Source organism: Alligator sinensis, unplaced genomic scaffold (genome assembly GCF_000455745.1).
Source record: "Alligator sinensis unplaced genomic scaffold, ASM45574v1 scaffold1207_1, whole genome shotgun sequence".
Taxonomy (NCBI): domain Eukaryota; kingdom Metazoa; phylum Chordata; order Crocodylia; family Alligatoridae; genus Alligator; species Alligator sinensis.
Genome location: NW_005842867.1, coordinates 268284 through 292593, shown reverse-complemented (window position 1 = coordinate 292593; position 24310 = coordinate 268284). Strand labels below are relative to the sequence as shown.

The window sequence follows — 24310 nt, the reverse complement described above, 5'->3', positions numbered from 1 at the left end:
CGTTATGTGGTGCCGCAGACATGTTCACGTTCAGCTGTCCTCCACGCTCCAAGGGAGCAGCATGATGGGATATCCAGGGGTCCAAAAAAACAGTGGAGAAAAAAAGTGGAGCAACACACGCATGGACAGCGTGCAAGTGGAGTCGGGCTACCTGGAGCTGTGCTGCCTGCTGGCCAGGCTCTGCAAGGCAGAATTGCCACTGCTACAGCCCTGGGAGGCCCCCAGGACCCCAAGTAAGGCTGCTGGGGCCAGACCAGTGCTTGTCCCAGCCTCCCCTACCACCCCTGGGGTGGTAAGGTACGCCACTGCTAGTTGTTCCCAAGGAACCAAATGTTCACACCATGTTGGACATGGCCATAGAGTTTTAAAAAAAGTAACGGGTTCACCTTTGTATTTCATTTACCTTGGGCTGTATTTGTTTCTTTCCCAGACCTGAGAAAGGGCATTTGGTACCAGAAAGCTTGTCTAACATCTCTTCCATCCAATAATAGATATCACCCCAAAAACCTGGCTTCTTACATCTGAGGAGACAAAATATTAAGTGGGTAGAGCCAAATGCAACACTACTGTAAATAGAGACAACTCACTTGAAAGCAATGGAGTTATGTTCATTTTTGATGAGTTTGGCTCAGCTGAAGTATTTCAATTTTAAGCTTTTAGACTTCACTAGAAGTAAAAATAAATAAATAAATAAATAAAGCATCAATCCTGTCCTGTATCTGAGCTCTTATTAGCACCAAGGAACATTATGGCTCATCCACGGGCAGTAGTTCTCAACCTTTATAGTCTCAAGGCACCCCTCGGAAAATGTCAGCTCTTAGCTTTCACTCATTTTTTGACTATGGAAAAATTTTACAGCAAATTTTTGTTTGCAAAGAATTCAGAAAGACCATAACAGGTCAGAATGTAATATTATGGATTCTTATTTGAAACAGAGTTTAATCTTGTGAATTAAAATTGTGACAATTAGATGGCCATGGCACCCTGGTTGAGAATCACTGTCCTTGGGGCTGATTCCTGGCCTAGTGTCTGTCAGAGCTGTAGCTAGGGCAATCTAAGATGTGCCATTGGCATAGGGCAGTCTGACATAGGGAGGACTGGTATAGAGGGGTAGTGCTTTGCCATGCACAATCTTCTTTCCCTTTTCCGTTGTCAGGCATGGTTATGCCCAGCTCCACACTGGAATTTTGCAGACAGGTTACCATTGCGGTACACAGGGGTCCCACCACTCTAGATAACCTGGCTTGTTAAGTATTATCTATTTTAAATTTACATTATGGTTTGGCATATCCAGTGTGAAAATCTGAAGGAAACAGTGGATTTAACAGCTGCACCACCTTTAACAATCATGTGCGCTAGTATTTTGGCATGTTATTGATTTACTTTCTCATTTGTTGAATTCTGCAAGAAAGTTAACCCCAATACCCTTACAAGCAGAAGCTGAACCTCCCTTTCTGCTTTGCTGAACACATACTTAATCTATACCAGGATGTTGCAAGTCTGGACAAAGTCACCCTACTATGTATTTTCAAAGAAATGGTTTAAGTTCATCATGGTCTTGAATTAGGCCAAGAGAGGTGTGGCAGGGGAACAAGCAGTATTCTAAAGTACTGTGGGGAATAACAAAAGATATGTTAAAAACAAAACAATTTGGCAGCTATATGTGACTGTACAGGGTGAGTCCAGCAGAGCTCTTTAACACATGCTAACTTTAAGCATTTGAATAGCCCCGGTGATCTGAAGTCCATGATTCTAGACTTACTGAACATGCTGGTCCAGCAAAGTACTCAAACAAGTGCCTAAGTTTCCATCAACGGAACTGCTTACATGCTGCAAGTCAATCATATGCTCAACTGCTTCTTAGATGAATCAGAATTTGTATGCAAAAGTCAGTTGCAGAATTTAAAGAAATGGCTTTTGGTGGCAGGTAATATTAAGGTAATATTAGTGATAATTACTTCAATACCATAATGTTTTCATTTTATGCTTGGACATATCTGGTGCTTGGTGATCTGGCAAACAAAATCAGCATTCCATTGAGATCTCATTTAAAAAGTACATATATTTAATAATGATAACAAATACATTTTTTGCTAAAGAATGACAAAATGATCAGAGGTTTTTTCCTGGAATTTACACTACTACATTTTTGTAATTTCTTTATATGGTCACTGCAGACTGATAAGTAGCTGCTGGCTAAGTTGGATACATATTTATGTTTACCAATGTGATACTCATATATTCTATATAAATATAATAAAATAATAAAAGATTTAACATTTCTGTTTTCATTCTGATACTTACATATATTTACTGTGTGTTCACAAAAAAATACACTTCTCTTTTCTGCCTCCCCCAACCTTTTATTGGGTTCCAAATAAACCTGAGTGTATAGTTCAAGTTAGTATTTGCAACATAATTATGTATGCAAGTCTGAAGCATGCACAGGATGTTATGTAAATTCTTCTCACAACACTGGATTTGAATTCAAGAGTTTTCGGGTTCTTAGTGTGTATATGTTTTTGTTTTAAAACAAGGTAAGTGTGTGGGTGACAAACCAAAGAGGTAAAATGGACCATTAAATATGAAGGTGAGTGATACAAACGAAATTGAAAGTTATGTAAAATTATGTATTGAGTTTTTTTTAAATACCATTAGGATTATATGGGGACAAAAACATATATACTTTTTTGCCTATTTCAGCAACAGTACACATGGAAACAGCACTAGCTTCCCCATACTGACTCTCAATCTAACTTCAGCTCTGACCTGATAGTCTCAGGTCTAGTTGTGAGAAGGTAGTTCATTTTCCATAGCCATTCTGTCCTAACCATATGGCCATGATGCTGCCACTAAGTATTAAAATATGTGGGGACTGTTTGAGGGATATGGTTAGCTGTCCTATCAGTATACCTGGGCTAACCACTGATTCATTTCACATAGGCCATCAGCCTGGAATAATGGTATGGGAGACAGGGTGGTCTAGGGAATAGGAGTAGGAATCAAGAGATCTGCATTTTACTTCTGGCTCTGTCTTGGATGAATCACTTCACCTTCTTGAACCTGCTTCTCTCCCACTCTTGGTCTGTCATGTGAATTTAGACTGAAAGGTTTTTTGGAATAAGGAGCATCCTGTATTCCATGTGTATATAGCTCCTAGCACAATGAGGCCTTGATCTCAGTGGGATCTCTAGTGCTTAATGCAAATGAAAATAATAATGCCCATGAAGATATGGGGTGGATTCAAAATGATGATCTTGAGATGAAGGCTCCTATATTTCCCACACTCATCCTGAGCCAACTGCTTTTGCTATTTGTTGATGCCTTACTTTCTAAAAAGACATTAGAACCCACTAACTATTCAATGGGGAAAAGCTGGGGGTTACCCAGCGGGAAGCCAAGTTCCTACTGACAGGTAGCAAACAGTCCTGTAAATACAACTCATACCTTAGCACAGTACAGATAGACCATGGAATAGTCTTTGGTTAAACCCTCTACATTTACATCAAATGATTTGCAAAAAAGTTGGTGTCAAAATGTTGACCACCAAATTAAGATATATCATTTACTCAAAAAAAAACCCCAATGGGTAGAACCTGTTGCCTGTTAGGAAAGTAAATCTTCATAGCTCAGATCACTACTGAATATTGGTACTAATTGCATTACCCCCTTGCAGTTTGTAATGACACTGGTACGTCCTGAATAACATTTTATTTCACTGCAGTCTCCCAGGGAAGCCTTCAAGTATGTCCAGTGCTGTTTTGCTAAAACAAGGATTAATTCTATTTTCTAAAGAAGTGTTCCACAAAACTAATACACTACAAAAATAAGAGGTGACTGGATTGTTCAAGCACAGTATGTTGCGTTTAGGATCTCTGTTTTAAGTATCCACTTGCGGATCCATGTAATGAAAGCAAGATGAATTTAGGGGGAAAATTTAATCTGATGAAATTCGCTTTTAAATAATCATGATTCTTTTCAATAACATCTCCTAGTAAATGAACATTTTCTTTAAGAAAAAAATGATTCCACTATTAGCTAGCTTGTATGACTAACAGTAAAATCTGCTTTGCTGATCAGTGCCTTCACTTGTTCTGAATGTTTAGCACTCGTGCTTTTTTCCAGGGTCTCACTGATCTGTTTTTCCTTCTCGGTGAAGCCTGTTCTTGAATTAGTGATGCACACCTTGGTCTCAGAAATGCAATTTCTAGTTTTCCCTCTTCTTGAGCCACATCAGCACTGCCTGTGACAGTACAATGTACTGTAGAGTACAGACAAAAGGGCAATTGTAGTCTTACTACTGGTTCAGGTTAAGACCAGCATTCATGGCACCAGAAAGCCAATGGCTAATTCAGATAATATAGTTGCATCAACCTGCTATGCTTGCTATTCTTTCAATACCATAAATCTTAACGTGACATTTGAACAGGGCAGGAAAAATATCTACTGAATTAGAGTTTTCAGTACATCTTTTAAGACATTTCACTGTACAGTCTCTAAAATGTCAAAGAATGTCACCTTTGTTAAATTTTCTTAACAGCCCGAGTAGGGCCTCTTCTTCTATTTCAATTAAAAGAACCCATTGCAATGTTACAAGTGGACTGTTTCTGGGTTGTATGTTATAATATATTATATAGAGAGTAGCATGCCAGCAATTTTCCCTTCTTCTAAAAAATGTCAAGTCCCAGAAAGCAGCAGTGCAAATCCTTGCTATCAAGAGTGTTGGATTAACATGGACTATTGACAGCATCCACTGCATTGAATGAAATCTGTGCGGGATTCATTTGCTGCAACGGAGGCATTCTTGTTTCCAGTGGCTTGTCAGTGGTTGACTGCATTGTCTGATTCCTCTTCCGCAACATCTGTCCAATTCCCATCATGGGGAATCTGCCTCTACTTTTAACACAGTTAGGGCTCCCCAAAGGATTGGAAATTGGCTGAGTAGGAGATACAACTTCTTCTCTTAAAGGGCTTGTCTTTTCTTCATATGTGAAAGAGACTTGAGTTGAGTGAGCTGGAGTTTTGAGAGGAGATGCACTTCGAGGAGGGAAAAGCGGAGACAGTGTCCTTTCACTTGAGCTTTTATAAGGAAAATTCACCGGTGAGCTTAAAATTCTATATTGATGGGAAGGAGAAACTTGGTCTATTTGGTCCTCTCTGTCAACAGATTCAAAAGAATGCACAATATTCAGAATCAAAGGAGCATCCTTTGTCTGATTTCCAATTCTTGTAGGCTCTTGCTGAGGAGAATCATGCCTCTTAAGGAGTCTAGGGGTTCGTGGAAGAGGTTGCTGGATTTCAAGATATTCTAGAGAACAGGAAGTGACACAGCCTATCTTGGCTGAACCGGATTCATGGAAAGGACTTAATCCATTAGTGGAATCTACCAATCAGAAAAAGAAAACAGAAAAAGTCAATTATATTGAATATCTCTTTCTATGGCCTAGGGCAGGCAGTGTTTGACCTCATATTCGAGTGAAGTTTTACCAAGTATGATAGATGCCTTGTAATAATTACATGGCCTACTGGGATACATTCAGTGGTCAAGGAGAAAAAGCTGTGGTTTTTATTCTATGTGTTTCTTCTGCGGGTTTCTTATCTGCCAACATTGTCAGTGGCAGGATAAATTCACTGACTCATTAAGAAAGGAAATTGAATCTGCAAATGTACTTTTAAGCCTTAAATAGTTTTGGTCCACTGTAAACTTTTGGACAAAGTTTTGAGAACTCATATTTTTCTTATTTTTAACTTCTTAGAATTTTTTAGGATTCTTAACAGGGACTGTAGATTTTGTCCACCAAATGCCTAGAGATGTGTGTGATAATAATGAATTATATACTGAAATCTGCCCTTGCACTGCAATTAAATCTGTTCTCAGTGTTATGCATAAAGTATGGACTAACTACATTGACCAGATTTATACTGTTTGTATAAGCAGAATTTATTTATAAGCAGAATTTATTGCACTGGCTACAGCAAAAATTTTCCCTGAGTAAGAGCTGAATGTAAATGGAAAAGGGCTTTTAGGATTTAGCCCAAGAATAAAACAACAGAGCACCAAAAAGATTTTAATTTCTGCACATTATTGGTACCTGCACTGAGCTGCTTGCAACCAAAACCAATGCGGAGAGAAACATGTTTTTACTGCATGGTTGTGAAAACTCTTGAAAAGGGGATGAGATCTATGTGGAAGTGGGGACTCCAGTTACTTACACTGAGGTTGTCTAGGATAAGCAGACTACATTTTATTGGACTAGTCTGCATTCTAAAGCTGGGAATTTTTTTGTCCAAATATTTTTCCAATGAGGAGACTTTGTGGGGGGAGGGGTGTCAAAATCTGGAAGATTTTCAGACTTCCATTTCAGAAAAAAATGGAAAGCAAAAGACACCAAGCAGCCAAAATAATTTTATTTACCAAAAAGACCCCCAAACAAACAAAAAATCACCCCAACTCCCCCCCCCAACCAAAAAGCAACAGAAAAAAACCCTATGAGAATTTTGAACAAAAGGAAAATTTTTCATTACTGTGGACATTTTTCACTGAAAACATGCCCCATTTCTGACAAGCTCTACCTACTATTACCTCATGGCAGAGGTACCTGCGCTGCCAAGGAAGTGCCTTTTTTAAATTGAAATAAATGAACGAAATGTCAGTTTACTAGAAAATGTATGATAAATGTGAGTGTAAATTAGCATGTGGCTCCACAAAGATAGGAATTGCCTCCACACACATTATTAACTGTCCTCACCTGATATACACTGAGACCCTCTCTCTTCCCACAGTCCTGCCTCCATATACTTACTCTCATTTGCCTACTGAATATTCATTTTCTGTTTAATTCCTTTGTTTTATCAGGGCTCCCCGTGTACCCACCCTATCACCAGAGTGTTTTCTACCATGTATGATGAATGTAGATTCACTTCTCTCTGTTCTATTTGTATTTTCCAAGATAAGCTTTCTCCCCCTTTTTGTTCCTTGAATTTATTGTCGTTTGGGGTTTTCCCTTTTGTTTCTTGTTGTCTGGCTGATTCTCTTTCTTCTAGTACCCCATTCCTCTCTTCCATCCCCACCCCCAGAAGCTCCTAGTTACCACACTTTTTCTCATGCTTGGTTATTGCTCTCCTTGTTCCTCTTACTTCTTGCCTGCTGGGTCCCTCTTACCAGTGGAAAGAAATTTCTCGGTCACTGTCATTCCTCTAGAGACTGAAGCAGTCCTGGTCTAGGCACAAAACTAAAGATCCAAAATTGCCATCATCTCTTTAAGACGTTGTTTGAAACATGCATATTTTGTTCGTTCCTTTTACTTGCAACCTCCACAAGTACACCCCCCTTCCCACATGCGAGTACCACACACATACACACACAACTTTTACCAACCTTTCTCTGGAGCGCCAGGTTTGGTGGGGTTTTTTCGGTCTTTCAACAGTGCCTTGGTGTTTTGTACCTGTGTGATGAGACAGGAAGACGGCTGCCTGTAAGAAGTTGGACTTTTGTCTGGTTTCTTTGAGAGTGGACGATGAGGAAGCTCCCCTTTCTTTTCTTGTTCTTTGAGCTTTTTGTCCTATGTTACAGAGCAAACAAAAATAGTCTGGTTTATTTTTGAAAGCTTAAGTGACCTAAGACACCACAGAAATAAAAACAGTGCTTATCTAGCTGAATTCAAAAGAGATGTAAAGGAATGCATCTGGCTACTCAAAACAACTAAGCTTTCCACCTAACATTTTCCTCTGATCAGTTCCATGTGATTTCATGGCTCTCTACTCTGAAAGGAGTGTGGCGTGAAAGTTGTTTTCACAAATTCAAACAAAAGAAAAGCTCTTTCTTCAGAGGCCCTTTGTCCTAGGAGACCTTGCTGGAGTAAGAACATGCTTATTCCTGCTCTTTCACATCTGAAATTTGCTTCCAAATTTAAACAGAGAGAAAGCCCTTTGATTCCTGCTTCTTGTATTTCCTCTGACATTTTAAAAGGTGAACTGCAAAGCTCACCTTGGGAGCTTAAAGAAGTTTAAACTCCCAAGTCATTTAGGCCGCTTACAGACACGAAAAACAAAAACAAAACAGCGCTTTACTTTTAGCTTGGTGCGCCCATGCAGCAAGTGCAGCACATGCTCGGAAGAGGCATTGCATTAGTTTGACCCAGCTCACCTAACATCTGTATAGACATTGATTCAGTGTCTTGTTCCAAGTCTGAATATATAAGGGCTGTAGAAGGTTGAAACAATTTTACCACTTCAGAAGCGGGGGAAGGGGTGTCTTTTTGCTTATGAATGTGTGTCACCTGATCCACTGTAATTGTTTAGTGGATCCACTGCTGTTCTGAAATGTAAGCAAAGCTGAACTGTGACAGTTTATGCCAAGATGAAAAGGCTGCTAAATGACTGTGGTTTAGCTTTCATTTACAGTAGGACAGAGCAGACACATGGAGCAGGTAGACCCAATGGATTTGCTTGAACTGCCGCCCCTCCACCTACTTCTCATTTGGTGTAATGGTTCTGTCGGTCCATACCAGAGTCTCAGTCTACACTGCCTGTCACCTTGTATTGTCATGTCCCCTTGGGTGTAAAGGGCCATCATTCAGATCTGGTAGTATTTTACAGCTGTTTAGCAAGCAGGACCATACAGATGCGAGTGGTACACAGTGAGAAAATGAATTTTGTCTATCTGTCTGCTTCTTGCTATGTGATTTGGGTGTTGGCTATAAACCTGTACATCTTAAAACAAGAATTTAGGTCAAATGGTAATATGAAAAAGGTACACCCTGTGCACAGGACAATGTCAGAAAGAATATTGTTTTCTTCTAATTTGTTTTTAAAATGTAAAGGTGTTAGCAATTTTTAATGAAGGGGGCTTCTGCAAGGTACAGGGCACTTTCAGCTTCCACTAATTTCAGTAGGAGCTGAAGGCTCTAACTTATGTCTGAAAATCAGCCTCACATTTACAATTCACATTTAGAAGCAGTTCAAAGGCTGTCAAAATCTGCCGCTTTCCTAGGAAGATTTTCCTGGTACAATTTTGGACCTGGCTGCAGGCTGAAAAAAAAAGGTTGTATAAAGCAACACTCTTTGCATTGTTCTCTTTCTCTCTTTGTAGTATCTTATTGAAAAAATCTTTGTTATTCGAAGTCTTCCTGTTTAATTATGCTTTAGAGCTCTTTCCTACCATTCTGTCTGGGAATAATGAAGGAGTTCTCAACCAGAGTGCCACAGCACCGAAGAGCTGTTAGATCCTTTTTAAGGGTGCCATGGGATATCAGCATTGTTAGGGGTGCACACAGCTAAATACATTTTGCAAGACAAACCCAGAGATTTCAAATAGGAATCCACAGTATCATTAACATGCTGACCTGCTGGGGTCTTTCTGAGTTCTTTGCAAAGGAGTATCACTCTATTATGGTACAAGCTGAGAAGAGGCATTTTCTGAAGGGTGCCTTGAGTCTAACGAGGATGAGAACCAATTTTATACTGTCTTGATAGACAAAAATATTAACTAACAAGGGGCTCACTCATCTTACAATAATGGTTTATATATAAGATAGGAAAACTAGTTTGGGTGAACAGGCAGATGTTCATTTCAGATTGGAACGGACTATGATAACTAACAGGTTTGAGACTATTACATGTTATGACATTCTTGGTAGTTCTCACGGCTTGGATACTTTATTGTCACCACACATGGACCATAAGGAGGAGCTCCCAATTTCTTCTCTCTTCACAGATCTTTGTACTTTGGAAGATTAAATATTCATGAGGAAGGGCTCCAGTGAGTTAGAGAAGAACAGTGCCCTTTAGACTTTACAACCTCATATAAAAAGCTACAAAGGTGTTTCTAGTAGTGGAGAAGAGAGCTTTCTTAGAATCTCTGGAGATCTCTATTGAACAGCAAAACTGCTCTTAGGCTTTGCAGTAGGGGTGGGTGAAGTGGGCCCTATCTGATTCAGATTCGGCCCGAATCAGGTACAGTGATTCGATTCGTTAATTCAGATCACCGTCCCCAATTCAATTCAGCCGAATCTGAAGATTTGATGCCGATTCGGAGAATCAGCAATTCGGACATAGACACAGCTTTAAAAGTTTTCCCTGCATACCTTGAGGTACCAGTGTGGCTTGTGAACACTGCGATGCTGGGGCACGTGGAGCGTCCCACAGAAGCATGATGGGGGGAGTGTGGGGAGGCCTCTACATGCACGGCTGCAAACCTGGAAGTGGACCAGAAGTACTTCTGGTCCACTTCCGGGTCCACCAGGGAGTGCACAGGGGGACCCCTCCGTGCCTCCCCAGCTTGGTGATTGGCCACAGGGGGGCCCCAGGTGCCCCCCCCAGACCCAGGAGGCACCAATCACTGAGCCAGGGTGGGGGAGGCAATGGGGGCCCCCCAGCGCGCTCCCTGCAGCCCTGGAAGTGGACTGGAAGTGCTTCTGGACCACTTCCAGGTCTGCTGCCGAGCACGCTGGGGAGCCCCCCATGCTTCTGTGGGACGCTCCACGCGCCCCAGCATCGCAGTGTTCACAAGCTGCCTGCTACCTAGAGGTATATAGAAAAAACATTTAAAGCTGTGTCTATGTCTGAATCGCTGAATCTTTTCAAATCGATTCAGAAAGATTCAAGGGTCCTCTGATTCGATTTAGATTCAGAGATTTGACCACTGAATTGGGCCAAATCTCCGCCAAATCGAGTCAGGGACCAAAGTTTCACATAGCCTTATTGTGCAGATGACTGTATTAACCCTTACATTGTCAGAACACTGCACGTGGTTTTAACTGCATGTCTGTCTCATTCTGTCTACTTTGTAAATTATTTGAAACAAATATTTCTTTTATATCTGTAAAATATCAGACCCCAGACCCACAAGTGTGCAAGGGATAATACCCACTCTGGTGTCTTCCCTTCACCCTTGCCCCTACCATGTTGGGAAATTTGAGAAGAGATAGCCAGAGACTCCAGCCAGGAGGGGTAGCTACAGAAGCAGCTAAGTCAGGGATTTAGGGCAATTAGGCCACATCTACACGAGACATTTACTGCGCAGTAGCACATTACTACTGCGCAGTAGTGTTGCCAGGCACAAACCATGATGCAATGCTACTGTGCAGTAGTAACAAGCTACTGCACAGTAGGCATTACTAGGCAACCATGCCAGGACACTACTGCGCAATAACACTGGTTACTTGGTTATGCAAATACTAAATGACTGCGCAGTAACAACTATGCAGTGGGCAGCTCATGTATATGCACCCACAGAAAACTTTTGACTGCTTTGACTGAACTTTTAACTGCTTTGATTGCAAATTGTTGGGGTTTTTTTCCCTACCACTCCCCCATCTTTCAGTCTCTTCCCCCTAGCTTTACCTCCCATCTACTTCTCTTACCCTTTTCTCCCCAGCCCTGTCACCTTCACCCCTTCTCTGCAATTTCCTATTTCTTTTTACTTTTCTTTCTATTTAACCTACCTGTTCCTAACTATACCCACTTGGAAAAAATAATCATGGAAGTAACATGACATCTTCTGCCCTGTTTTATCACTTCACCCAACCTGCATCTGTCTTGTCTATTTGGACTGCAAGCTCTATGGGACAAGGACTGCTGGCTACTCTTGCGTCTGTCCAGTACTTGGCACAGTATAGCCCTATATGTGGCTGGCCCTTAGGCACTCCCATAGTAAGTATAATCTCAATGTATAATGATCCTCTATAAATAATAATTATAATAATAAAATGCTCAGACCTATTTTTTAAAGGTCTGAATAAAGGACTGAATGGCAAGTATCTCAAGGCAAAAAGAAGCAATCAAGACTGTACGCAGCCATGCACTCTTTCAGTTGAATGACGACAGCATCTGCATTTTGGTTGAGATGGTAGGGCACTTTGAAACCACAGCTATTTTTAGTTTCATGATTGCATGAGGCAGAGCTAAACCAGAACTATCCATTGGCCTGCTCTGGAACATAGTCCACATGACCGTGCAGCACTCTCATGCTGCTGTAATATTTTACAAGAAAGAACAACACAGTCATATTGTGCAGATGCAATTACCCAGGTGAAAAGGAAAGTCGCATCTCCTGTGCTATCAATGAAATATTTCACCCTGGATAGATGGTGCGAAGGGTTTCTTACTCATTTTACACAGTTTACAAGGGTTACTTTCTCCAGAAGGAAAAAAGTCCAAAACCAAAAACCCCCAACACCCAAAAACCTGCAAAGTCCCAAGGTACCAAGTGCCATTGTATTTTAAAAAGTAAGGAAGATTTCCTTCAGAAGAGCTATCAATATTCAGTCTTCAACAGACTGTATGTATCCAGCTCACATTATGAATAAGCCATACCAGTACATCATACTTAGAAAGATTTGACATTACCTCATCCTATACCATTTTCTGTCCTAACACCAATCATACAAACTAGGCTAACCCCAGCAATAGGATCAAAAAGAAGATAATGGGTAGTTACGTTGTCAATACCTTACTGTTATAGTAGGACCAGGTGACACTAGCTCCTGGTACCTCAATCAGAGTCCTTCAGCTCCCTTTACATGTCAGCCCCAGTCTAGCATTCCTGGATCCTTCACATGGGGCACTTTCAGTTTACCACTCCTGTTCCCAATCACCCTGGTCCCATCTGCAATTGCTTTTCCTTATACCTCTCCTGAATTACTAAATTGAAGCAAGCTTTTACAAATATCACATGTGAGTACAGAATATACATTGCCTTGCATCTCACAGAAATCTCAGCACTAGCACCACAGAGCTCATGCAAACGTCCCCTTCTAGCAAGCTCTATGAGAGAGGGGAAGCTTGCTAAGCCTGCTGCTAGTTCCTTATTCCAATACTTCTGCAATCTGCGGAGCTAATGGTGTGTCCAAATTGAACCACCAAATCCACGGTCAGGTTCATTTGCATTCTGTACATTAGAGGGATGTGGAAAGATCTCCGCCAGCTGCTACAGAACCTACAGAAATGTGTCTGCACAGTCTCCATGGCAACATGCAGATACATGCACAAGGCATTGTTTAGCTAGGGACCAGTGCATCTAACTTTGTTTGGTGCTGGGTGATGATTTGGTGAATCTGTGTTCATCTTAGCAGCTGAGACTAAGGTTATGAAATCTCCCGATCACTGAATGTTCCAGTGTCACATTGAATCCGTGAAGTGTCATGTCTCCCCTGGACCATCGACAACAGCAGGTCATTAAATCTTGATGGCTCCCATTTAAATGAGTGCATTTGCAGACAACAGCTTGGCCATATCCAAGCTGAAACTAATTTCACCAACCTCTTGGCAGGGGTCTGTGAATTGGAGAGTGGAAAATTCCTCAAAGAGATGAATAAAGGGAGATCAGGTGTAGGCAGGGCCAGACACAGACATGGGTGAACTGGGCAACCACTCGGGGCCCAGACAGAAAGGGGGCCCGAAAATGGTCATTTTTTTTCCATTGTCCAATTATTATTATCATTATCTCTGGTGAAGCGGGGCCTGATACTAAAAGTTCCCCCAGAACAGCCAGGAGTCTAGCGGCAGTGCTGTATGTAGGTGTCAGGTCTTCAAAGCTACATAGCCTGAGAGACTCAGTGGGACTCAAAGAGACAAAAGCTACGGCAGAAGAAATGAACAGACAGGAATGTTCTTTTGGTGGAACCTTGTCAGAGAAGTTATTCCTGAATGGTTTCTCTTTATGTGCGAGTGCACTAGTAGTTCATTTTCTCTTCTGTAATACTGTAGATCTGTATTGCAATAGTGCCCACTGGCCCCCAAATCAGGATCAGGCCTTGTTTGACACAGAACAAGCACAGAAAAAACATCTGCATCATTTTTTGTAGGCTTGGAGCCTTAGACCGTAACTCTCATTGGAATCAAGAATACTAGCATTTGTTTCATCTTCTTCCTTTATTATAATTGTCAGGAGTCTGTCTATGTGCTGCTCAGCCTAGCCCCAATCAGCCCTGATAGCCTGGATGGGACTGGCTGATGGCTCCCATTAGAGTATTTGGTGTGGCTGCTGCCTATACACGGTAGCCCTTACAATGCTCTGACAGATTCCCTTCTATCTAGCCCCAGTGCTCCTGATTCACAATCTGTTCTCAGAGCTCCTGATTCCTGGCTGCTCCATGATCTTTGGCTCCCAGCTTTTCCTCTATTGTCCCTGTCTGAACCGTTTCCCAGCGTGTATCCTCTGCTTTGATCCTTCTGCTCTGGACTCTCAGCTCATAGCCATTGTAGCATGGTGATCCCAATGCCCCCCATTTCCAGGTTGTACCCGTGACATTAAGCCTGCTTTTTATATTTATGAGGTGTAATAATTTCCAAGGAGAAACCAGCAATCTATCATGAATGTCTTCCAAACATGCTGCAACAACATTTTAGGGTATAATTGCACACAACAGCTGTAAAGCTTTACCTGCCCTGGTATAATAAATGCAGCACAATAACTCTATGAATGTTGCTACGCTGATGGAAAGGTGCTTAATATAGGTCCCACACAGGAACAGGGACTAACTACAGCAGTATCCACACCAGGAGTTGTACTGCTATGCCTATCGTAGCGCACCCACTGTGTGGTAGGATTTGTATCCAATGGTCTAAAATCTCTACGTGCAGGGCAGGGCTTAGAAGGACTAATGAACTGCATCCCTAACCCTGACAATCTATACAGACAAAATAAGGCTCATTTGGTGCCATTGCTAGTTTTTAATTTTCCTTGTAAAAGTTAAGCACCAGTTCCTTAGTTAGTTATTTTTATAGGGCTGCATGCATTGTTATAGGGCTGCACCAAATCAATCTGTATATTTCTGTCATGGCACTATTTGCCAGATAAGTTTTCTATGCAAGTGGGTATCTATATATATAATACATTATTATACATGCAGATGTACAGGAGGTACTCAATAAAATAAGGCTAAATCTGTATCTTAGAAATACATACATAGCAGTGACTATCAGGGGGCCAGGTATGCATAGGGAAAAATTTCACTCTACTTAGTCTTCAGACATGCATGTGATTCCTGTTGACTTCAACAAGGAGATAAAGAGTTTGAAACAAATTACTAAAGTACTTCTTGAAATATTATATTCCCTCAGTCTATTCACAGCTGATACATTTAAAAAAAATTATTTTCCTTTTATATAAATAGTGTGATATGTGCTTTGCCTTGATACTTCCATCTGGCTTGCAATTCAAAGTATCTGTTAAATCAGCAAATGCACTTTAAAACAAATAAACAAACCCAGTTGCAATATCAATCTGATCAAAGAACTTTGGCTTGGGAAACCATTTTTAATACCATCATTGTGACAAACCTGTCCATGGGGGACCCGCAGAGTCCCAAGTTTCTCCTCACTGTGAGGCCACTTGTCCCCAGGGATGGACTGAGGTTGCCCTGGGATAATTCCTTCCCCTACAAACCTTAGCTGCACTGCCCTTATACTGGACCCTGCAGCTGCAGGAACTGGTGGCCTCCTTATTGGTTTGTGAAAAAAAATTTAGGTCTCCCTTTCCGTAGAAAGGACTAGCTTGAAATATAACCTGCATAGAAATCACTCTTTCTGTAGGCCATCAGCTAGGAGACAAAACAAAAGGATCTATTATGTAGGAGACATAAATTAAACAAGCAAATATGACCACAGGTTTGAAGACAGAAAAACAAAACGGTAAGGTTTTTTTTACCCTCTCATCTAGCTACATCTCCTGAGAGTCCTGCTATTATTTCCAGAGCTCAGCCTTTCTGCAGACTCTGACAGCTGGGGTCTTTGAACCTCCAAAGCCTGAGATTCAATGTCCCCAATTCTATCCTACCTAAACTCTAAAAAACCTCCAAAGGTAGCTGTCCTCCCTCATCAGCATTGTTCTAGTCACTCATGAGTCAACAGGATCCTCTAGAAATTTCTTGTCACCCTGAGGCCCCTGCATCCCCTCTGGCTAAAGAGCCATTTCTCACAGTTGCCTCTCTACTGTGGAGTTGATTTCTCCACTGCAGGCAGACAATGTCCTGGGGTGCCCAATCCAATAACGTCTCCTTCTATCTGTGTCTGGGAGTGGCAACAAGTGAAAGCCACTTGCAACTTGTGGAAGGGAGAAGAGACTGGAGATATTACAAGACTTAATTTATTAATTTAAACTGGAAATTATTGTTATTGTTGAAGCACAGTTTTCCTTTTAATGTTTCTAGAAAAATTTCATGCAGGTTCATGCAGTCTGTATTACTGCAGGATATACTTGGGGGGGAACAGAACAGTTTTAGCAACTAGCAATTGTTATGAACTTGACAGTTTCATGAGTATTCCCAGACAGCTGCAAATGAAGACATCCCTATCTTATTTTTTTCACTGTAGCTAAGAGTCACTTCAAGTTTACACTTTGAAAGGTAAAAATAATACCCCCTTCCCCAGAGGTAAGAATATTTGCTGTACAAGCCTGAGATCAGTCCCTTCTTTCTAATGAAGATGCCCAAACCTTCCTGCCAATTTTTGGAATTGGGTTAGTATCTCCTGAAAGGTGCTTTCACTTCTACAGAGCCAGAAACATATCAGTTGTGCTCACAATCAGTGGGAATTCTCAAACTCAGTCCAGTTTCAAAGCATTATAAGAATGAGCTTTACCTCATAGGAATCTTTGTTTCCCTTGTATTTTTCTATCTGGTACAGTTGGTTCTTTTGGCAAACATTGTCCTGGCCATCAGACTTCTGTTAAGGGGAAAAAACCAAGGTGAGATAATTAGAGAAAGCCAAACGGATTAAAAAGTACTACTTAATAGACCATATTCAGTGTTGTATTCAATGGAACTGCACTGTTGTATAGCAATGGCAAATTTGGTCCACTGAATTAAATGTCATTAATGTTAACTTGTAAATGACCAGTGAGGCATAAATGTTAAAACATCAATATACTTTGTAATATAACTATCCTCTGAGGAGAACTGAATCATCAAAATGGCCATGCACCAGACTAAGAATTCCTCTAAGTTCTAAAAAAAATATTATGGAAAAGCACAGAAAGCCCCACACCTTATATACAATAATGTAGACTCTTAAGGCATCTTCACTTAAGATTTGGGACTAAGATTGGGAATAGTCAGCCATAGGCTAGGTGAGAGCTATGTACAGTGTGTCTAGAGAGCTAGGCCCCACACTAGGCTAGCAGTATTGGTGGTTCCAGCCTCTTCAAATTGGACAGGGAGTGTGAAGCTACCACAGGATGATGGCTCCCTCTTCTACTTGCAGAGTAGTGCTAAGGGGAGGAAGCCTATTAAAAATATGTCAGAGTGGCTACCCCAGTGCATGCTGCAGTGTTTGGACTCATTTCCCAACTATATAGGCTAGAAAAGTTTGCATTGTTTCGATGAGCAAGCAAGAGACACTTGTTGTTTTCAGTGGAACTTCGTTGAAGTCCAAGCTAAAGTCAAATGCAGGAAGAAAGCAGGAGGTAGACAGGATCCTAAGAGGACTGACACAGAGAACAGAAAATATGTTGCGCAAGGCTTCTTGCAAAGTCCAACTACCAACTCTCCTATAACCCTAATCACAATCTGCATGAGGGAAAGTCCTGCTGCTGCAATTGCTCCATCAGTCTCTCATATACTCTATTCTCGTCCAGTGTGGAATTTCGATTGATGTCAGTGGGAGATCTGTGCAAAAACTGAATGCAGGGTACATCATGGTGATCTACACTGTGAGCAGCTTGCTATGAAAACTGAGCAGTTGGATTTTTGACCTACGGTCACATTTAAGACCTATTTGGCATGAATGCTTTATGCCCAGGGCCAAAAGCATCAAAAAGAAATTAAAAAGACAAAGATAAACAAAATCTAAATACATGTTATTTTTAAGTACAACTTTTATTTAAAGCTTTATCTTCAAAACAAATAAAAGAAAAGCAGTGGCTATTAAACTGTCCCCATCTCTCCTCAAATCACATTATATTACATGCTGTTTCTTTACAACAGTGGAATTATGTCAAAGCACTTCAAGTCTGATACAGCTCTAAGACAAAAATAAAGCCGTACATGGCAATGTCTTGTTTGCTCTAAGGAACAGCTTTGCCAGGAGCTGTTGTGTCCATTCTCCAAATTCTGAAGCCATGTATTTGAGACCTGAAACTCATTATTTCCTCAACTTGGGAGTTTTTATTTGAAATAGTGTTTAGAGCAATGGCTGCACTTCACCAAGTTAAAGTCACAGAATGGAATGCCAGGGAATGGTAACATTTCTGTACATTTTAGCATTATTTTTTTGGCTTCAAAATTCAACATCAAGCAATACTCACTCGAAGGCTTGTCAAATAGCGCTCTAGCTTCTTATTAAGGAGGAAGTAGATGGCAAGCGTGTGGCATGCCCTATTGGAGAGCACAGTGTTGATAATATCACTGTTCTTGTAGCCAAGCTTTTCTGTCATGTGGAGCAGCACGCTTTGGCTGAGATCCTCTAGGTGAATTCTAAACAGAGAGATGGAACAATTTATTCTTACTGTCCTCCTGATGAGGCATTAGGAGGCTTGTTAGTAATAAGGATACCTGCAGAGTACGCATTAGATATCTAAAATGCTGTTATACATCTGCATGACTCACTTTATATATTTTTAAAGATAGCTCTCTAGGAAAACAGGAGCAGTAAGGAATTATTTAGCTGCTGACAAATAGCACTCGATACTTTAAAGTCAGAATACCTTTAACCTGAAGAGCTTTTTTATACTCAACCCACTCCTCCAGATCTGACAAAATAAACAAAAGGTTAGGTCTGGTTAGTACTTCAGGTGACAGACTGCCATAGGATAGCAGGTGCTGCCACAAGTGTGGTGGATAATTAAAGGGATGGCATTCTTCCTTCTTAGTCAAGTGCCAAAGAATGCCCCAGCATGGGGTTAAGAGGTACTGTGGTGCTGGGGATGTCACAGTTTAATTAAAACATAAAAATGTCAAGTTCCTCACCACTGGAATAGTTCCAGGTCCCCTGACTGCTTTTGTAGGGGAAAAGCTCAAATCTTACTCAGGTACCTATTTTTTTTCTGCTTACTAAAATGATGCTGTTCTTTCAGTTAGATATTATACTATTTTTCATCTGTTACTATCAACTGTTGCAGTGTTGCTCCTTGCACTACATAACTAAAGTGTTTCAACTCAGTAAAAGGTGCATTTAGTAACAAGTGGGCGAGATGCAAAATTTCCACAGCAGTTCATAAAGTTGGTAGAAGTGCTTCAGGGTGGAAAGCACTGTACAAATATAGGTTCCATCTATATATTATGTGTGTGTGTCTGTGTATGTGTGCACATGCATGTGTGCTCTCAAGCAGAATTCTCAGTTGAAACATGGAACGGAGAAGCCTGGTACTATGACTACGCATTTACCATGCATTTTTAAGACAGATTTTTCCAAACAGCTCAGCTCACCTTTGGACAGCTAAGCAAACTGGCCAGATTCCAGATGTGCATAACACCCAACAATTCCCACTGCTGTCAAAAGGATTGATTTTTTTTAAATGATATTCTTTGTTTGCCATTTATCTAGATGCCTTAATGGAAGCTGCTGAGTTTTGAATTTTTCTAAAACCTGACTTATAGTTTTAATAGGTGCAATATCACTTTTCCCACCTCCCTCCCGAAGTGGGACTTTGTACATCTCTTATACATGGGAATACATGTACCTCATATGAGGATGAACAGAGCAGGATTTTAAATAGTACCCGAAATCTTGCCTGGGTAACCCTGACTGGTCAAAGGTTTCCTTTATTCAGTGTGCTCATTAACATTCATTTTGTAGTTGAGTTTTTTTAGAACGTGAATAGGCACAAGGTATTTCTGCTGTGGGGCAAGTATACATGTGCTCTGGGAGTTGGGGGGGGTGCTTTAATTAGAACACTTTAATTTAATTCTCCATATTATTTCCACTTCTCCCTGCCCCTACTAGCTTCCTGAGATAGCAGCATTTAGTGGTACCAATAAAGGGGCAGATAAGGTACTCAAGAGTAGAAGTATACTATATTTATACAATTTACAAAAAAACTGTAAGAGAGAGATGTCATGGGGGTTAAGTGGTAGTTTTCTGAGAAATGGGAGGTTTATTCTGTCCAATTACAAACTGACAAAAACTGGAAAAAATCTATGAAAATTGATTTCTGTGGTGTTGCTCCAGATGTACATTGATGTAAATGAAGGCTGAATACAGCCTTAAAAATATTCAAAAGGATTTTGCTGCACAGGCCATGGTATAACAACTTTTAGATAGGTCAGGTTTGGTGCATGGGCTAATAAAAAACAGAAGCACTATCACCAAAAGTGAGAAGGGCAAGAATCCGTATGGCTTTTATCTCTTGCTACTTCATTAGCTGAAGCACTATTCTGAGCCACAATATTCTGGTGACAGTTGTCCTGCATATTTTAGAGGGGCATGTCAAATGGTCTGCAGAGAATATTTATTGTAAAGGTGATTTAAAAAAAGAAAAAGAAAAAAAGGACAACGTTTTACATTGGTATTTCCTTAAAAAACATATTTCCCATAAAGGGGTATGAAAAGCACTTATTCTCCAACAGAGGCACACAGATCACTCCCTATAGTTCAGGACCCCAGATTTCATTAGTTCTTACACGTGGTTTGCTTGCTTTCAGGACGGAATGATTAATAGGTACTCGGTAAATAAAAAAATTGCATTTCTGTTTTCTCTAACAGATTCCAACTGTCTTTACAAGCCACCTAACTAATTACGCACATAATCCGTTACGCTACTGAACAAACTTAAATGAACTCAAACAACACAATTGAACAAAAAGCAACTCAAGTTTCCAAATCTACATAATAAACATGAGAGTGCCTACTAATGCAAAAGAATTTTCAAATCAGATTTATTTTGAGCCATCTTATTTTTCTTTGGTGATAAAACAAGAACAGTGAGAAAAATGAGTTACCCACACAGCTCCCAGTTACAGTTACATTCGCTTAACAGATGCCATGTTGAGTAGATTGATTAGACTCATTATGACAGTAATTTCATTAGCTTAATGACTCATTCAGTTTACACTTGTTTTCCCTTTCCTTAACACAAAATGTTCATGTATACCATACTCTAGTACAGTCCAATGCACCATGGATCCTTGAATTCCCTTTGTGAGAGTTTTTTGTTTCAAAGCATGCTATGCAAATTAAGTCCACTACTCCTAAATTCAGGGCAGTAATGCTGAGCTAATGACTCATCTCATTCTCTGCCCTACCTCTGGCAAGACAGCCACTTTTGTTTTTGAGGGATGCATATACATTGGCCATTAGGTGCTTGTTATGCATCTGGAAACAGTCATGGGTTTCTGGTTTTTATTCAGATAGTCAAGATTAATGGTCTTTAAAGCCAGATCATTCAACTTGGACCATATCTCTTAGTGCTAACATCACACAATAACATTGCTGCATGAGAAAACAAGGAATTGCCCAACAATGATGTACTATGTGGTGCATGCATCAGCTCTGAGGAGCTGCAAAGCCAACATCTTTTGAAGTCTTGCTTTTTTGGTCATCATGCAAAACCAAAGCATACAATTTGCTAGCTTAGGATGGTACAATTGACCTTCATAGTAAGACGTTTTCTTTATTTGATAATATCTTGCATTTACTTAATACCCAATTCTGCAAACCTTTACTTAGATAAGATGTCTTTACTAACTTGAGTAATCCTAGATTGTTCAACAGGACTATGCCATGTGAGTCAGGGTAAGAAGATTGCGCCCTTATTATTTCAACTTGTTCTCATGCTCACAAGAATGCTCTGGTTTGACAAAGTCCTTTATTTATCATAGTACCTGTTTGGATATGTGACATTAGGCGGTGCTTTCCCAGGGTAATTCTCATTAAGCCAACGATTGCCTAAAGCTTGATGAATATTTGGTCTCTTTGCAGGATCTGGCTCTAGCAGAGATCGTAGGAAGTTTATGGCCGCTGTGAAGACATTAAGAAAAGACAACAGCTCTGTCATATGCTTTACAACTTAACTTAGTAGCAAGGCTACTATGGTAAGCATCTCACCAAAGATATGTTACCAAGCAACTTTTTCTTTATGGTATGCCCTAGTGACCTTGAGTAAAAATACTGATAAGGAGTTAATCCATAAGTAAAGTAAACAATTTTTCATAGAGTCAAAACGGAGAATAGGAAAAGTATCTGTTGTTTGCTTCAAAAGTACAGTAACCTATCACACTTTCAGAAAGAAAGTAACATGGTGAGTGGCCATTTGTTGTAAATTACAGTCAGGCCTGACCCTGTTCACATAATACTGTTTTAGACTAGGAAGATCCTGAAGCACACCTAGGATCTGACTGTTAAGTAAAAAAATAAATAAATAATAATAAAAAAAGAATCAGGAGACTTTTCTGTACAACATATTTCTATAGCAAACTGCCTGGGAGAAACTGTAATAATCAAGTGTGCTGCAGAACTGAGAAAAACTGCACTAACTATTTCTCTATTCCCCCACTCCCGGAGCATTTTACATACTCCCCAACATATACAAACAAGGAAACCCTGGCAGACCCATCATATCCAGCTGTGGTGCCCTCACTAGAGATCCATCACAGTTCACAGAAACCATTGTCCAACCGCTTGCCACTCAGAGCAAGTTTTCTATAAGATACAAAATTGTTCAACAAAATCCACAACATGATCATCTCCCAAAGAAGAGAGATCCTTGTCACTAGAGATGACACTAATTTACTCACTAATATCTTACACTTATAAGGCCATGTACAATACTCAGATTTCCAACCTCTACGCTCCAGAATAAACTCTCACAGAACAATGGTAAAGAATAGAGTCAATCGGTCACCGATGGGAATATATGTTTCACAAAACAGCTGCTCCATCTCTGACTTCCCAGTCCTTATTCTCAAGGGCAATCTACACAATATCTTTAGAAGACAAGCCCGAGAACAAAAAAATTATCACTTTACTGGACACCAAAAGTAATGGACTTAATGCAGACAATGGTGTTATGGTTCATTATGACTTATCCACTCCCTCTGCTAACCATTCTGTGCTCCTAGGTCTGGGGCAGGAAAAGCCCGGCCTGCAGGCTGAATCTGGCCCACGGTGGACTCCATTTCCCAGCAGCCCCTGCCCATGTCACTGTGGCCAGTTTCCATAGAGATCTTAGGAGGAGCAGGGCCATGACAGCATGGGGCCGCTGCGGTTTCCATGGAGACTTGTGGGAGCTGTTCCAGGGCTGGGGCCGGGATTTTGCAGTGGTGACAATGTGGTCCAGAGTGGGGAGTGAAGGCAGTGGATCACGGCTCTGCCCCAGCTCCAGACCATGCTGTCAAAGCTGCAAAATCCCGCCCCCGGTCCTAGAGCAGCTTCTTGCCCAGCCATGCACCCTGCCAGCACTCCTTGAGCTGCTCTCCATGGAAACCCTGGCTCTGCAAAGTCACGGCCCTGCCCTTCCTAAGGTCTCCGTGGAAACTGGCCGCAATGATGTGGGCAGGGGCTGCTGGGAAATGGACTCTGGCCACTGACCAGATCTGCCATTTTACCCATCCCTGTCCTAGGTGATAATGACCTCCTTCCTTTCTGAATAATATATATATATTTTTTTACATATTTACATTTACAGGACTAAGCCAACCAGCATATCTAGCAGAGAATTAAATCCACAAACTGTGTTAAGTCCAGACAAACCCTTCAGGATCTGCTGGTTATAGACAAAATTATCTCATGGTCTCTTCTGGACTGAAATCCTATAAAGCTATGAAATTACCTTATTTGTTCATGTACCACACATATCCTATTTATTCACGTACCCTAAAATTAGCAATCAAAATGGAGGTCTATGTTTTAAATATGGAAATTGATTTTGAGCAGTTTGGTAAAAAGAAAACATCTTCTTTCCTTCATTCTACCTTCCCAAACCAAAGTGTGTCTCTTATTAGGGAGTATGTGGCACACAAGTAAATCAGCACCTCTCTTCTGGTTTGCAGACCATGTTAATGCAATGTATTCTTTCACACCAATATTGTCTTTACTAATGACTCCATCTTTGACCTGAATTTACAATATCTAGGAACCTACTGAAATTGTGATTTCATAGATTTCACAAAATCTGGCATTGCCTGCAAAATCCACAGTGGGGGGAACCTACTGAAAAGAAAATATTGGCTCCCCAAAGGAAACCAACAGTCCTCAAGGTGCTGCAGCAGCCCACCATGGCAGGGAAGTGGGGAGGGTAGTCTGCCCACTAGAAGGGCTGCTGGCAAGATTACTGCCATCCCTGCCCCTTGCTGCTGATGGGCTGCACGGGCTGCCTGTCATGTTGCCCCACCCCTTTCTACCAATCGGCGGGGGGGGGGGGGGGGGGGCGCGCACG

At 40.9% G+C, this 24310-nt stretch overlaps 1 protein-coding gene across 1 annotated transcript in view; it reads right to left on the bottom strand.

Annotated features, from left to right (window-relative positions):
- Positions 1-2062: 2062 nt before the first annotated feature.
- Positions 2063-24310, bottom strand: part of HUNK (hormonally up-regulated Neu-associated kinase) — a gene marked incomplete at its 5' end in the record, with an annotated part of 81216 nt that continues 58968 nt past the window's right edge. Inside the window, 5 exons of the mRNA XM_025191882.1 lie at positions 2063-5383; positions 7379-7562; positions 16582-16665; positions 18245-18413; positions 21759-21894. Coding sequence (XP_025047667.1) covers positions 4728-5383; positions 7379-7562; positions 16582-16665; positions 18245-18413; positions 21759-21894 — 1229 coding nt within the window. The remainder of the gene's footprint in view (positions 5384-7378; positions 7563-16581; positions 16666-18244; positions 18414-21758; positions 21895-24310) is intronic.